Consider the following 16,388-nt stretch of genomic DNA (forward strand, 5'->3'; position numbering starts at 1 on the left):
TTTTTTTAGGCAATATGGGGGGGGGCAGCATGTGTTCTGGCACTGGTAGCATGATTCCCGTTCCTTTCTGTGTGAGGTTTGCATGCATGTTCTCCCCCTGTTCTCCTCATGATGCTCTTACCAAGTTTGTAACCTATTAAAACCATATTGCATTGAAAAGTCCTAGATATTTTTTTGTTTTCTTTAGGATATTAAATTGATACTGGACTCGATTTGTTCTGACTTGACTTGGTTTAGCACATTTAGATTTGAGACTTGACATTAATGACATGACTTGACTTGCTAATCTACATCTTGACTTGGGTCTAGACTTGAGACTGTCAACTTGACCCTACCTCTCATATTTAATTTTGTGTTTTTGGCCAACACATGAGTTCTGAGCACAAGTGACATGTTAACCTGATAGCAGAAAGCTAGTCTATTGTGATGGCCCACCTCTTTGCCGAGGTCCTCTCTGATGACCTGTCTGATTTCCTCCATGCTGCTCTGAGGAGCCCGGCTGTGGAGCACCCTCAGCGTGGAGGTGTACTCCTCGGGGAGAAGGTAGTCCAGGGCTCCAAGGTGCTGGCCCACCTTGATGAAGGTGCCCCGGTTGGCACAACACAGGTCCCGAAGACGCTCCGCCGACCGCTGGTGCACCTAGAGGTTATGGAAGAAAAATAATGTGATGATGGCATAGATTCCAATAAAGTAAAAGATAGATGGGTTACATTTACATGTAGAGAGTGAGGTTTATTCAGCTAGCTATAACGTGACGTTTCTTCACATCTCATTTCTGTACTTTCACTAGCTAATAGCTACCTTTCCATCAGGAATTCACACAAAAAATATTGTGGGATTGACTCTTTGCTAGTTTACTTTTCCTAATTCTGTGCAAAGTCTTTTCCAAAGTTTCCTAAATCTCAATGGAGAAAACTGAATTTGAAATTTTACTTATCAGATAAATTCAGTCATTTCAAGGATTACCACCTTCAAGCAGAGAGAAGTGATCAGTGAAATCAGCTGTTGTAGTCTTTGGTTGGAATCTTCATCTCTGCTCTAATGATGACAAGCTTAGAAAACAATTTAAAAAGTTTAAAAATTAAATTAATAAAAAATGTCATAGTCAGCTTGTCTAATATGCATAATTTAGGCACTTAAAAAATCATTGGCATTTTTAAAGTTGAGATTAAATGGAAAAAACTCTTTTAGATCACATCCCCAGTCATAGTGTGTCACCTATTTAACAATATTATAGAAGAAGAAGAAGAAGAAGAAGAAGAAGTAGTAGTAGTTTTGGATTTTCAATATAAAAATTCAACCATGTTTACTTCCTGTAAAACAAAATATGCAGTGTGCTTTTTGTTGTTGTTGCACCCAGTAAAATCAAGAATAAACCAAAAATACAAGTGTATGAAAATGTTGTGCAGTAAGAGACAAGAAAGCCTAATGGGCTTATGTGAGGTCTCTTGCCTAAGAAATTAAACCAATATTAACAACAATTCCAACAACATACAATATAAACAAAAACAAAGGAGAAAAACAAAGAACAAAAATAAATAAAAGCAAAGAAGGGTTTCCTTAACATACACAAATAGTGTAGTAGCCGTACTGTACCGTACTGTAGCTGCTACCATTACGTATGTCTAATGTTTAATTGTATGTTTAATAAGGAATATTCTATTTGCACTTGTATGTCAAATACGCCGAATTTAAAACGCCGAGTTTAATTGTATGTTTAATAAGGAATATGCAATTTGCACCTGTACTGTATGTCAAATACACCGAATTTAAAATGTTTAAGCACGTCTAAAGTATGCACATGACATGTGCACCTATGTGCAGTGAATATGCCACTGTCTCTGACTTGTCTTATCACTATACTGCCTTATTGCTTGTTGTGTCTCTTGTTGTTTTTGCACTCATATGCCCTGTTATATTTGTACTATGTTGTAAACGGAGTCCACAGCACAAGAATTTCACACGTGATACTTGTACCATGGAGTGACAATAAAAATCTTGAATCTTGAATCTTGAAAGAAAGGAAAAGGAAGCATGGCAAGGTGTTTAAAAGGCAAAGCTTACACAAGCATGGACTGACCAATTTCAACCAATAATATAGCCGCAAGCGGCAATAGCAGGGGTTCGAGCCTTGCCCAAATTGAACCCCTAATAGTCCTTGAGGCAGATTTGTAGAGCACGTTCAGGTGAACGTGTGGAAAAAAGGTGCTTGAAAATTGGAGAAACTGCGTGGGAGTTATGGCCTTTCAAAGTTGGGAATTTTAACCTGTAATTATAGCGCCCCCATCAGGCCGATTCGAAAAATATTTCTGGAGCTAGTAATAGTTACCAATATCTGTAATTGGGCCAAATTTCATGTCTCTGTGATGTATCAACTAATTTTGATTTACCAGCTATTACATAGTTATTACTACCTAGGCCCCGCCCATTTTCACCAATGATGACAAAACTTCAGATTTTGACTAGTACAGCCTCCTTGATTTATGTATGCCAAGTTCCGCAATCATTAGAAAAACAGGTGTGAAGTTATGGCCTTTTTTGTGTCCTGTTTTTGTGTACCATTTTGGGCATTTATGGTGTCCTCTTCTGGTTGGTTTGAACATAATGTGGCACACATGGTCAGTGACGATATCCGAACATCTCCCCAAAGTTTTGTGTCGATTCGTTAATCGGACATGAAGTTATGACAATTTAGCTGAGAGGCCACACCCTCTCACAACTTTAAGGGTTAATATCTTCTAAACCAGGGGTCCCCAACCTTTTTTGCACTGGGGACCGGTTTAATACAGACAGTCTTGCTGCGGACCGGCGGGAAGGGGGGGGTGATATTAGACACACGACAGCACGTATTTTCCTTGCCGTGGGACAGATAATGATGTTGGAAATAGAAGCAACGTTTTCAGTGCTTTAGCATTATCATGATATTTAGCCTGGAGTTTGATCCAGAGATGTTCAAACATAGCCTCCTTTTCAGCCCACCGTCATTTGCAGCGGCCGCCTTTTATCTCCCCCACCTATTCTGAAGAAACTCAAGTGATGTTTTGTCAAGCTCACTGCACCCCGCACATGTGCAGGCCATCACATCACTGCACCTCACACATGTGCAGGCCATCACATCACTGCACCTCACACATGTGCAGGCCATCACCATCTAATTAGCTTGCATGCATGTGTGTTGGTGGGTGTGGCAGGGGTGAGTAAAGGTGCAGCACAGACATACTGTACGCCAAGTTCAATGCAACTACCACACACAGCCTATAATATTATAGCCTATGTTTATTTTTTTTTATTTTTTTTTGGTGGACCGGGCTCGTAGCCAAGTTGCGGCCCGGTACCGGTCCGTGGCCCGGGAACCGGTCCGTGGCCCGGTGGTTGGACCACTGTTCGAAACGAAAGTAGATTAAAAAAATTCTAAAAGCCAACTTATAGAGCTTGGTCCATAGACCCCGCCCCGCAGACATGAGACCAGCGCCCTGACCCGGAACGCATATATATAATAACCGTTAATCTGCAGTGCAAACATTTTGTAGTGACCTTAACGAAACTGCCACCGTTTCACACGGGAGGCGAATAGTGGTCTTTCTGGCCCGAGACTCGTCAGCTGATAGCTTTTAGCAGCCGCTAGCTGTCTAACCAGCTGGTTAGCTCTGCTATCAGACAGACACTACAGACAGTGTTGTGCAACAAGCAAAGTGACTTACCAGTATCTGTCCGGTATAATCCATACTGCCTTTATGATCGCTGTTGCAGTAACGTAAAAATCCACTTTTACAACGTTCAACCTGTCCACTTTCACAGTATCCATGTTGTTGCCTGTTGCTAGTATGAAAACAGCCAGTGTGTAATGTAGTGGAGGCTAACGTTAGCCTACTACAGTCTCTGTCCGACTCGTATTGTCTCCAATCAATCACCTTGACCCCGCAGCTGAGTTTTGAATGTTTTGTGCAGTCCATAGCATCACACAATGCACGCCACGGTATGCATACTTGAAATGATGCCGGTTATGTAAACAAAGCGGAAAACGTAACACCATGGCCGACCACTTTCATACTTTTTGGGACTGTGCTGTAATTCAACCATACTGGCTGGGAGTAGTAGGGGAGATAAACACAATAATGGGCCTAGAGCTTAACCACGATTTTAGTACAATATACTTACTTACAATATACCACACAAGCTCAATTCACATGATACAGTAGGTATCTTCTCCACATACTGCTTGCAGCCAGTAAACTAGAACGACCGCAACGCGGACTTATGCCTCCGCCATTAGTTCATTCTTGAGTCCAAAACGCCATTTGAGGCAAATTAGAAGAAATTCCGTCAAGGCGCTCCTGAGATGTTGTGTTAGAGAGCTTGGAAATTGGGTGTGTGAGGTCACAGTGACCTTGAACTTTGACCACCAAAATGTAATCAGTTCATCCTTGAGTCCAAGTGGACGTTTGAGGCAAATTCAAAGAAATTCCATCAAGACATTCCTGAGATATCACGTTGACAAGCTTGAAAATGGCATTCGAGAGGTCACAGTGACCTTGACCTTTGATAACCAAAATGGTATCAGTTCATCCTTGCGTCCAAGTCGATGTTTGAGCCAAATCAGAAGAAATTCTATCAAGCTGTTCTTGAGATATTGCGTTAACCAACTTGGGAATGGCATTCGTGAGGTCACAGTGACCTTGAAGTTTGACCACCAAAATGTAATCAGTTCATCCTTGAGGCCAAGTTCATGTTTGAGGCAAATTTTATTAAATTCCGTCAAGGCATTCCTGAGATATGGCGTTAACAAGCTTGAAAATGGAGTTGGAGAGGTCACAGTGACGTTGACCATTGACCACCAAAATCTAATCAGATCATCCTTGAGTCTAAGTCGATGTTTGAGGCAAATTTGATGAAATTCCGTCAAGGCGTTCCTCAGATATCGCGTTAACGAACATCGTACGGACGGACATACGGACGGACGGACGGACAGACGTACGGACAGACAACCCGGATCCATAATGCCTCCGGCCTGGCTATCGCCGGCGGAGGCATAAAAAGCCATCACTAGGAAATGGTTGAATGTAGAACCTCCAACAAGAGGTTTGAGTGGATAGGGATTGTAAAGGAAATTTACAACATGGAAAGTTTTTTCAACATGGAAAGCTTTTCTTTGAGACTCTGCATGGAGAAATTTGTCAACTGCTGGATGAGATGGTCACTGTATCTGGGTAGATCAGGGGATCTCTGATGAGATGGTCACTGTATCTGGGTAGATCAAGGGATCTCTGTGAGGGGTAACCTATAGGTCGATCCCTTCACTTTGTGACCCCATGGGATGGGATTGTTGGATGTCTCGGGACTGTTTAGTGGGGTCTTGTTGCTTGTTGATGAGGAGATGGGGACCACACACCCCTGACACAAGGGAAACCCAGTGAATTCAATATTAACGCGGAGGGATGGTTGAGTCATGGGCCTGACTGAGCGGTTGGCTCAACTACTTGTGATCTTCCACTGGACGGCACTGCGGACCCTTCCTCACTGGGAGTCTCACTCTTTGATCACGGACTATCCATCTTTGAGAAAGGAAGGACAATGTGAAGACTAGAAATATACTTGGATATATAAACTGGCTTGGAGTTCTGACTCTCACAGTAAATAGCAGTGCAATACGCAACCCACATCAATCTGTAAACTAGTTTACTCAAAATATATGTGAAGATGAAGTGCTCCCTCAGGACCTTAGTATTCCTAATTCATTGTATTTGAATTTGTATTTGTTTTTTCCCCACTCATGTCTGTCTCTGTCTTGTGTTACATGTACAGTATGTCTGTTCCTTTGCATTAAAAAATTGAAAAAGTGAATAAAAACTAAGTAAAAAAAGAAGAGAAAAGAAAAAGCGGAAAACGTGCGTCTTTAACTATTCGTCTCTTCCCTCTGCCTGCATCTCAGACCAGCTGCCAGACACACCCCCTGCCAGACACACACCCTCTGCCTCATGTTCCAGATTACCATAAATACTGAGAATTCAGTCTGAGTGCAACAGAAAAACGTATAGCTCCTACGTTGTTCTACTACCCGCCCGCATAAAGTTAATTTTTACCCGCGCCCCGACCCGGTAATTTACAGAAGTGTATTTTCTACCACACCCTACTACACACTCTGCCTGCAGGTAACCAATTATATCGAGAGTCATACAAATATATTTATCTATAACGCAGAAGCACAAAACTCACAAGGAGAGACGATTTTAATCTGGGTACTGGGTTGTTCCTGTGGTGTTGGTGTGCATGTGCGTGCGTGCGTGCATGTGCGGTAGTCCAATCCCATCTATCGCATTTCAACCGTCTAGAGCTGATAATGCTTATAGGAGTGGCCCTCTCCTGAGACCAGCGCAAATAAAAGGCCGTGAAATGAGCTCCCCTTAACCTCTGTAACCTCCCCTGAATACCCCCCCCCCCCCTCGCCTCAACCAAACTCCCATAGGACCATTTGACATGAGCGCCATGTTGGCAAAGAAATGACAGATCAGCAGATCAGCCCTTCTGCACTGGTTATTAAGATGTTTATGTTCAAATATCTTATCAGCCCAATTCAAGTGCATTCCATCCTGCTGCGGGCAGGTCAAAATCACTATAGGTGGCAAGGCCGGATCTACCATATGGGCAACCTGGGCAGGTGCCCAGGGCCCCTCAGTATGAAGGGACCCTCCAAAAAAATTATATATATATATATTTTTTTGTCGGGCTCGACAGAACTATGACACAAATCTAAGACCAATCAGGACAAATTAAAAATTGTTTGCAAGTAGATTAAGTCTCATGATTGAGTGTCATTGGATGCCTGTGGGCAAGTGGTGACCAGGGGCGCGGGAAGTGGGGGTGCTTGTGGTGCTGCAGCACCCTCTGCTGTTTTGTATTGGAATTGTAATGTCAATGAAAAAAATTATGATTAAAATGCGTTTTATATGTTTTATACTGGGATGTTTAGGGTTTAGGTTAAGACTATGAGCAAAGCAAAGAGCGTGGAGATGTTATTTTTGTTTGGTTTATAATAATAAGATAATAAAATATAATACTAAAAAAGTTCAGTGTTTCTGCCTGTGTTGCTGTCTGTTGTAGTGTAAAATGACCTAAAGGGAGAGCAGCTGGTGACATGAAAGTGAGTGAGAAAAGGAGAAAATACTGAATAGTGACATCATAATAGATAACAGAATCTAATGTTAATTTAAAATGAGATATCCCTCTAAACATGGCTAAAAAACATCCAAACGTCCCAAAAAATGTCAATTTTCCCTTCCTTGCAGCACCCCCTACTTAAAAACAGTTCCAGTGTCCCTGGTGGTGACTGGTCAGTAGGGGTGTCACAATATATCGTCCCACGAAATTTCGCGATAGTAAAACGTCACGATATGTATCGTTGAGATGAAATCTCATATCGCAAATTTTTTTTTTTTTTTTTTTTCTTCCAAAAATAGACAAAGAAACGTCTTTGTTTGTTGAAGTTCAATGTGTGGAAAGTAGTTCAGTTGAACAAGTCTCTGAAGAGACACATGAGAAGTTATACAGGAGAGAAACCATTCAATTGAGTTTCTGGCAAAACTGTTTACTTGACAGGAAAAACTGAAGATGCATAAAAAATAGACTAAGAAAAGTCTTGTTGTTTGAGTTTGAAGAAAAACTGAAGATGCATAATGAGAATTTATACTGCTGAGAAACCTTTTAGTTCAAAGTAAATCTAAGTGACGGTGTAACTCATTCTATTTCAAGATAAGCCTTATCTCCAATCTCATGTTTTTTCTAGTTGTTATTGTAATAACAATTTCCCACAACAGCATGTTTTGTATTTGTGCATTTCAAATAAAATACTACTTTTCCAGTCATATATTGTCATTATTCAAGTTTAAAAAAATATTGTTAAAATCGTATCGTATCGTTATCGCAAACCCAGTATCGTGATACGTATCGTATCGTGAACTGAGTGTATCGTGACACCCCTACTGGTCAGACATCCAAACAAATACAGAATCTACAATGAAAGAAGGGCTTTCCGCACACTTAAATTTGCACTAAAATTCACATTTAAATGTGAATTTTAGTGCAAATTTAAGTGTGCGGATAGCCCTTCTTTCATTATTCTGTATATTCTTGTTACTGTTGTGTTAGCTAGAATCAGCTAGACATACTTTCTGTGAAGCCCTCTGAGACATGCTTGTGAATTAGGGCTATATAAATAAACTTGACTTGACTTGACTATAAAAAAATATATATATATATATTAATAATAATAATAATAATAATAATAATAATAATAATAATAATAATAATAATAATAATCGATTTTTGACATTTGTGAATCGATGCAGAATCGTGCAGGTCCGCATCGTGATGCATCTTATAATCGATTATTTTTGACACCCCTAATATATATATATATATATATATATATATGTATATATACACACAGAGTATATATATATATATATACACAGAGTATATATATATATATATATATATATACACAGAGTATATATATATACACAGTATATATATATATAGTGTATAATGTGTTTTCTTTCATACAAAAGTGTAAGATTCACCCTGCTTAAAAAGGCTTGGATGCACATTTAGCGAAGCATTTAGTCAAGCATCTTATTGGCCTGTCAGAAATGTTTGTCTCAGGTCGATGCTGTTATTTCATTTTATAGCCTTTATCGGCCGATACTGATGCCGTGCCGATCTCAACGTGCATCCCTAGCTGAAAGCTACAGAAGCCAATCTGTGGGGCTGATCAGAATGAAAAGCCTCATAGCTTCAAGCCCTGAGCAAATAAGCATGCATTTCATCACTACTTCCTCCCATCTACCGCCCTGGATCTCTCCTTCATCACCCCATATCTCCTCCTTTATACCAGTAATCAGTGTGCTTTGTCCCATGGAGGATGGAGACTCGCAGCCTGAGAAGGACGACATCACCATGGCAATGCTGTTTAATGAGAGGATCGGTGCTCTGGGATAGGTCGACGCCGGCCGCCGCCCACCGCCTCTGCACACGCAACGTCCAATGAGCATGAGAGAACGAGCGTGAGAGTAAAGCCCGTTAGTGAAGGGCACACGTGGCACGCTCAGTGGCAGCATTCTGCCTCTGGGTACCTTAGCTGATTCTTCCTACACATCAACATCACACAGTCAGCAAGGAAAAAACAAAGCGTGTAGTGTGTGTGTGTGTGTGTGTGTGGGGGGGGGGGGGGGGTAGCAGGGTACATACACTACATGGTCAAAAGTATGGGGACCCCGACCACCAGGGGTCCTTGATGGGGTTCTAGGGGGTCCCCAGATTGATAAATTGTTAAAAGCCCCTGGAAACGCAAATCCACAATAACCTTCCAATGGCGTGTGTCGACATAGCGCCTGTCAGCGTCTTTCTGGTGTGGAAAAAGTGCTGCCTGGAGTGATTTTTGTGAGGAGAAAAGCGGATGATAACGTCTTTTGTTGCAGCTCACTGTAGATATATATTAGTGATGCGCGTGCCGCAGTTATAACCGCGCTGACCGCGGATATCCCGCCCCGCGAAATAAACATTCTGATTAATAGCGGATGGGTTGCGGGCGGTTGAAACAATGTATCATTAATGAGGAAAAATAATATTAATTACGTTCTCTGGTCTATGAACATATTTTAAGCTACATTTTTCGTCAGGCACATTCTTAGTTGGCTATTGTAGATCCCCCAAAGGACCCACGGCCGTAAACACAACAATATCCATGTGCTAGGTCGCAAGGCTACACTTTTCGTCCATATATGGTCAATGATGTCACCCTCAAAAAGGAGTCTCCGCTGAAGACGTGTTTGAAGAGAAGACGCGTTCGTATTTTCCAATACAATGAGGCAATCAAGTAAACTAAACTTAAAGCTATAGCATTAGCCGAGTAAGCTACATGAGGGCAAGTGGTGGACTGCACATAATACAGCATGGAAGTTTATTTGGAGTCTTGGACTGCAGCGATCACACCAACGGCAGCAGAAACCGTAAGTTTGCTCCTTTTATAGCTTTTATAGCGTCGGGTGCATGGCGGGCGCGGATCTATAAATAGTATGAAATGATTTATGGCGGGCGGACGGTTCATGCATACACGCGGATTAGGATGGCATAAAAGCTCATCCGTGCCTCTCTAATATATATATGCTATATATACACTATATATAAATATATTAATATAATATAAAAAAAATAACGCGTCAACGCTATATATATATATATATATATATATATATATAGCGTTAACGCGTAATTTTCTTTACCGCTATTTTGTCCCTTCAACCCACCCGTACTTGGAAAACAGATTCACAGCACGATACGGGGTGATACAGGGTTGGACATGGTTGTTTGTCCGTTGCACTCTTAGGGGAGAGCAGAGCAAGGAACTAACCATTCTACAGTGAAACTGATATTGGTGTGATGGGTATACCATATACCATACCATACCATACCACTCTCATAACATGTGTGAAACACTTAGGGTGTCGAGTCATCGTCTATTTTTTATTTGTCTTTATTGAATGTTCCCAAACTGCATGTTTAACTAAGAATAGGCTAATTATTATTTCCACCCACCACTTATTTAACACATTCACTGCCAATGACGTGTTGATACGTTAAAAAAAATCCAACGGTTGACTGCCAATGACGTGTTGATACGTCAAAAAAAAAAAAAAAAAATTTGACGGTGGGACGTGGATCAACGCCCCCCACGTCTCCTATAAAAATATTGGAGCCACCGAACGTGTACAACCCATTCCACCGACCCACTAAGTGGCGACAGTGCTCTCCAGACTAGAAAAAGCCGAGCTAAAACTGCAGGGGAACGCGCGAGGAAACCATTCTCTCATACTGTAAAATGGATTGGCGAAAACGCTTTCGCGCATTATTGCGCTGGGAGCTGGCGGTGGGGGATTGCAAATTTGCATAATAGATTATGCGTGCAACACACTTTGAAACACAGCAGAAAGCCCACAATCGCACGCAGCTTCATTGCAGCTGAGTTCACAACCGAAACGACTCATGCAGACTCGCCCAAAGAGCAGCCGCCAGCAGCCAGGCAGCACAGACAGGCAGAGCCTCGCTTGTGACAAACGCTGCAAAGCCACTAGAGACACACCCACGGAGGGAGGAGTTTGAAGGAGAGGGGGGTTTCCTGCTGCTATGGAGGAAATTACTGTTCAAAACTATTGTTTAGATGTCTGACGTCTTACGCCAAAAATAAATGGTTAAAGTGACTGTTCTATCGAATTTCACAAAAAGCCATTTATCTCAGAATAAATTTTCAGACGCTGAAACCATGCTGTATTCTACTGCTAATGCCTACATAACTACTAACTCTACAAACTAACTCTTTTAGACAGAGAAAGCACACATTCTATTAGTTCTTTTGAGATCATTTGTGTTCACAAAATCTTAGCAGAAAAGAATCCTCGGCTCTTGAAAGATGAGCCAGAATCCTCAAAAAAAAACCTTGGCAGAACCTACCTACAGTATTGAAAAAACGGCTGGCAGTGAATGTGTTAATGTGGTTACTTTCTTGTCAAAAGTTTGGAAGGAACAAGGCATGCTGGGGGAAATATGCAAATGTGTTTGTCCAATGCGATCCAATGGCATTGCTCTCTGTCAGAACTTGCTTGGATGTTGGTTTAGTAGCAAAAGTAAACACAAGTTAATAGCAGCATTCACTATAGACTCTATAGTGAATAATTTCCACAAAAGCATGAACAATGAAGAAAACCAGAAGGAATATAGTTCCACTTTTACCAAATAAACCAAAATTGATGTTGTGCGACAAGTTATATCATCCTGAAAATATTTGAAACTAGTAAAATCATAAAATTATCTGTCAGTGCAATAAGGTAAATAAAAAAAGTTGTTGGTCCCTGTTAGGGAATGGAATTACCACTCCTCATCCGCTAATGTAATATAAGTAAGGGTTAATGCACGACGAGGTGTACATTATCACTTTTTAAGGGACGACGCGAGAGGCGTGAACCGTCCGAGGCGAAGCCGAGGATGGTTGCCTCCGCCTATACCTATATAGGTTACCTCCGCCTATACCTCATTTAGGTTACCTCCGCCTATACCTCATTTTGTATGATAGATACGTATTGGCCAAGTATATTAACACATTCACTGCCAGCCGTTTTTTTTTTACTGTAGGTAGCTTCTGCCAGAGGGTTTTTTTGAGGATTCTGGCTCATCTTTCAAGACCCGAGGATTCTTTTCTGCTAAGATTTTGTGAACACAAAATATCTCAAAAGAACTAATGGAATGTGTGCTTTCTCTGTCTAAAAGAGTTAGTTTGTAGAGTTAGTAGTTAGTTTAGTAGTAGTAGTTAGTTTGTAGGCATTAGCACTTGAATACAGCATGGTTTCAGCGTCTGAAAATTTAAGCTGAGATACAGTAAATAGCTTTTTGTGAAATTCGATAGAACAGTCACTTTAACCATTCATTTTTGGCATCAGTAAGACGTCAGACATCTAAACAATAGTTTTGAACAGTAATTTCCTCCATAACAGCAGGAAACACCCCTCTCCTTCAAACTCCTCCCTCCGTGTGTGTTCTTCTTGGCTGCAGCAGGCGTGTCACAAGCTCGTTTCTGCTGCTGCTGCTGCTGCTCCTGTCTGCTGGCGGCGGCTGGGCAAGTCTGGATAGGCTCGCTCGTTTCTTGGGGTTTCGGTTGAGAGCTTTGATGAAGCTTTTGCGATTCTGGTCTTATTTATGCTGCGTGTTTCAAAGTGTGTTGCACCCATAATCTATTATGCAAATTTGCAATCCCCCACCACCAGCAACCAGCGCGAAAACGAAAGCGTTTTCGCCAATCCATTTTACAGTATGAGAATAGTTTCATCGCGCGTTCCCCTGCAGTTTTGGCTCTGCTTTTTCTAGTCTGGAGAGCACTGTCGCCACTTAGTGGGTCGGTGGAATGGGTTGTACACGTTCGGTGGCTCCCATATTTATATAGAAGATGTAAAAGGGTTAGATGCACATCCCACCGTCAAAATTTTTTTTTTTTTTTTTGACGTATTAACACATTGAGTGCCACAGCGCTTCAGTAAAATTGTCTGGAGCCTGTGCCAGATTCACTTCCATTCAGTTGAAAACAGCTATAGAATTTTTTCTATTAGAGCTATATTGAGAGGGCTGGACTTTAATGAAACATTGAACACTCCTGCTTCTTCCAAAGAAGAAATTTTGTTTCTAGACAGTTCCATTATGAAATGACAGCCTCTGTAAGAAGTGCACTTTCAAGGGTTTTCTGCCGTTTTTTTTTACTTTTCAAGATATAGTGACTTTTATGAATACTTTTTGCACTCTAATTTCGAGCACATTCACTGACTCTGGCTGGTGTTTTCTGATGTAGTGACATGGTGTGGTTTCTGTGCAGCCTGCTCCCCGCTCCCCCCACCCCCTCCCCCTCTCCCCCTCTCCCTCTCCCTCTCCACCTCTGAGCAGCGGGCTCCTCCCCACACGCACAGAGACTCAGTTTTTGCCCCGGACAGATCCCAGCGCGCAACAAGGAAGTGCCAAACGCGACTGAACGAAAAGGGCTTGGCCGTTCGGCTTCGGGTGCTGGCTTTCTGGCAAGGAATCATGTGGAGAAACAGATAGATAGAAGATAGATATAAGCAGAAGAGCTCAGTTGTGGGCACGGATGCAGCCGAGCCAACTGTCCGCTCCGCTGCAGACAGAGCAATCAATACGGCTCTGGCTGAAGCATGCATCGGTTTCCACTTTGATCACGTCTTTCCCTGCTGTCTCATGCACAAAGTAAAGGATCTGAGGTGGGTGGCGCAGCTCCCGTGACGATGTTTAAGGTGGCGCCGTGTGATCCCTTGAAGGGATTCATGCTCACTGGCTAGGTACGACCTTAAACAGCAGAATTATGGAATAATATGAATTATGATTTTAGGACGTCCACAGACGTCCTTGGCACTCCTCGTTACTTTTTTTTAGGACGTCCACAGACGTCCTTGGCACTCAATGTGTTAACACGTCATTGGCAGTCAACCGTTGGATTTTTTTTGACGTATCAACACGTCATTGGCAGTGAACGTGTTAACATTTAAGAGCGAAGAGTTTCAGGAAGTGACACAGAGCAGCGGGGGCTCGCCCTGCATGTGCTGTATTCTCTCTCTCTCTCTCTCTCTCTCTCTCTCTCTCATGAGCCAGAAAGATGTCTTCTTGAAGTATATTAAAAAGTATATTAGAATATTAAAAGTATATTAAAAACATTCTCTGGCAATCTGTATTGTCAGAGGACTGAATCTCAATGTACACATTCTGATACGTTATACAGAGTCCAAATATTCAGTGATGACTGACAGTTTAACATATGCTTTATACTCAGAGAGAGGAGGAAAGGCAGAGAGGAGGGGAGATGAACTTTGGAAAAGTGTGTGCGTCGTGCAGTCTGACTGAGAGTTATCAGTTGTTATTGGACACGATGCACTGACCAAGGTCTCAGCAAAAGAGAGAAGTCCTCTGCCATGGGTGAATCTATATGTGTGAGATGTCATGTCATGATGTGTGTGGCGTTGTCGGCAGGATTTCATTCCCTAACAGTCCCCCATAGTAAACATAAACATTATAATGACATCTTCCCATATCTGTCAACCTGTCACAAGTAGGTGACTGACTCCTACTGGAACAATTTGGTGTACCCATTACACTCCATACTCCAATTAAAAATGCTTTGAAATGCAAAAATAATGGCATTTTCAAACATGCGATACAAAGATGCGATTAATCGCGATTAACTATAGTTAATCGCAAGATTAATCGCGAATAAGAAAATTTATCGTTTGACAGCCCTTATATATATATATATATATATATATATATATACATACCGTACATACATTCTGGGGTGCCTGTGCATGTGTGTGCGCGTGTGTGTGTTCACTTAGAACATCATTAGTGATAACACACTGATGACATCTTCACCAATGACCTCACAATTGCTCAAGTGACATCACTGATGACATCTTCACTGATGACATCATCACCGATGGAATCACAATTGCTTGAGTGACATCACTGGTGATATCACAATTGCGCGAGTGTGAACGTAAAATATACGCCCCCACATTATGAGATCATTGTGACATAATCGGTGTAGACACCACGCCGAGCTATTTATCTCTGATGGGTTGGCCATGCTGCACATGGGCATTAGGAGAGACGGACTGAGGAAGCCTCTTTTACAAATTTTCCCATAATTAAGCTGCTTACGAGCATTTTTCCTGCATCTGAATCATGGGTTGGCTGATGGATCAGAAACTGCACATGGGCATTGATCATAGGAATGGGCAGGAAGTGACAAAGCCGGTTTCCCAAATTGTCCCAAATTTAAGCTATTGAGCATTTTTCAATCAATGATGATGTCACTGTGTAGCCACTGATGATTTATGACATCAGTGACAGTGTCATAGCAATTGTGGCATCATCAGTGATGTCATTTCACGCACAGCCATTGTGACATTAGTCGTGTTTCCATTACCCTCAGAAATGCGCAAAATCTAAATATCGCAATAGAAATTGGGTAATGGAAACACGTAAATTTCGAAAAACCTCCCAAATATGGCAAAAAGTTTTTGCGCTCTCGTGAAGTGGTTTTTCAGACGTGTCGATATAGCAGTTTATCGCAAAAGTGTAATGGAAACACATTTTCCGCATTTGCACGTCATGTGACCCATCTTCTCCTTTGGAAAAGGAGCGGAAAATAAGTTCGGTAAGTAAGGTTCGATAAGCCGTGGCAAAACCTCCGCAGCAAGTGGAAAACTTTGAAGCAACGCTACCTAGCAGAAAGACGAGTGTTGTGCAAAAGCGGAGCCGGGGAAAATAGATAATGTTTAATGGCAGAAATCATGGTGACAGCAGGCTGCCTGTGTGCGCACATTTGAGCGGCGAGATGAGGGGATGAAAAGCACACACCGTGCGGTGCTGCTGACTGAAGTGAATACAGTGACTGAGTAATACATTACGCACGTTTCAGGTGCAATGTTATAATTATAATAAGCTACACAACATTCTGATTATTGCACCATATCAGCCTTTTCCCCCCTCCATCTTTAAATCGGACCAGTTGTATTAGGCTACCTTTTTTCCTCTGCCTGTAGCGCTCACTGCATTCACCGCAGCCAGCAACGTTGCCACTCATTTTCTTTTGAATTGATAATCAGGCTCGTTTATATGCGTTGTAACTTCATGTGGTGATTTGCATTGACCATTGGTTGGATTTGAGCATGCAGGGGACGGGATATGGGGCAGATCCCCGTGCGTAATCACTGTGCTTAGCCATCACAACTGTCTTATGACGGCACATTTCGTTGACTAAAACTCAAGCTAAAACTACACTAAAACAA

General features: G+C 41.8%; 1 protein-coding gene across 1 annotated transcript in view; it reads right to left on the bottom strand.

Moving 5' to 3' along the window:
- The window catches only part of adck1 (aarF domain containing kinase 1), a gene marked incomplete at both ends in the record, with an annotated part of 257,552 nt that overhangs the window by 180,775 nt on the left and 60,389 nt on the right, over positions 1–16,388 (bottom strand). The window contains one exon of the mRNA XM_083632906.1: positions 436–639. Coding sequence (XP_083489032.1) covers positions 436–639 — 204 coding nt within the window. The remainder of the gene's footprint in view (positions 1–435; positions 640–16,388) is intronic.

Source organism: Poromitra crassiceps, assembly GCF_964638095.1.
Source record: "Poromitra crassiceps genome assembly, chromosome: 3".
Classification (NCBI taxonomy): domain Eukaryota; kingdom Metazoa; phylum Chordata; class Actinopteri; order Beryciformes; family Melamphaidae; genus Poromitra; species Poromitra crassiceps.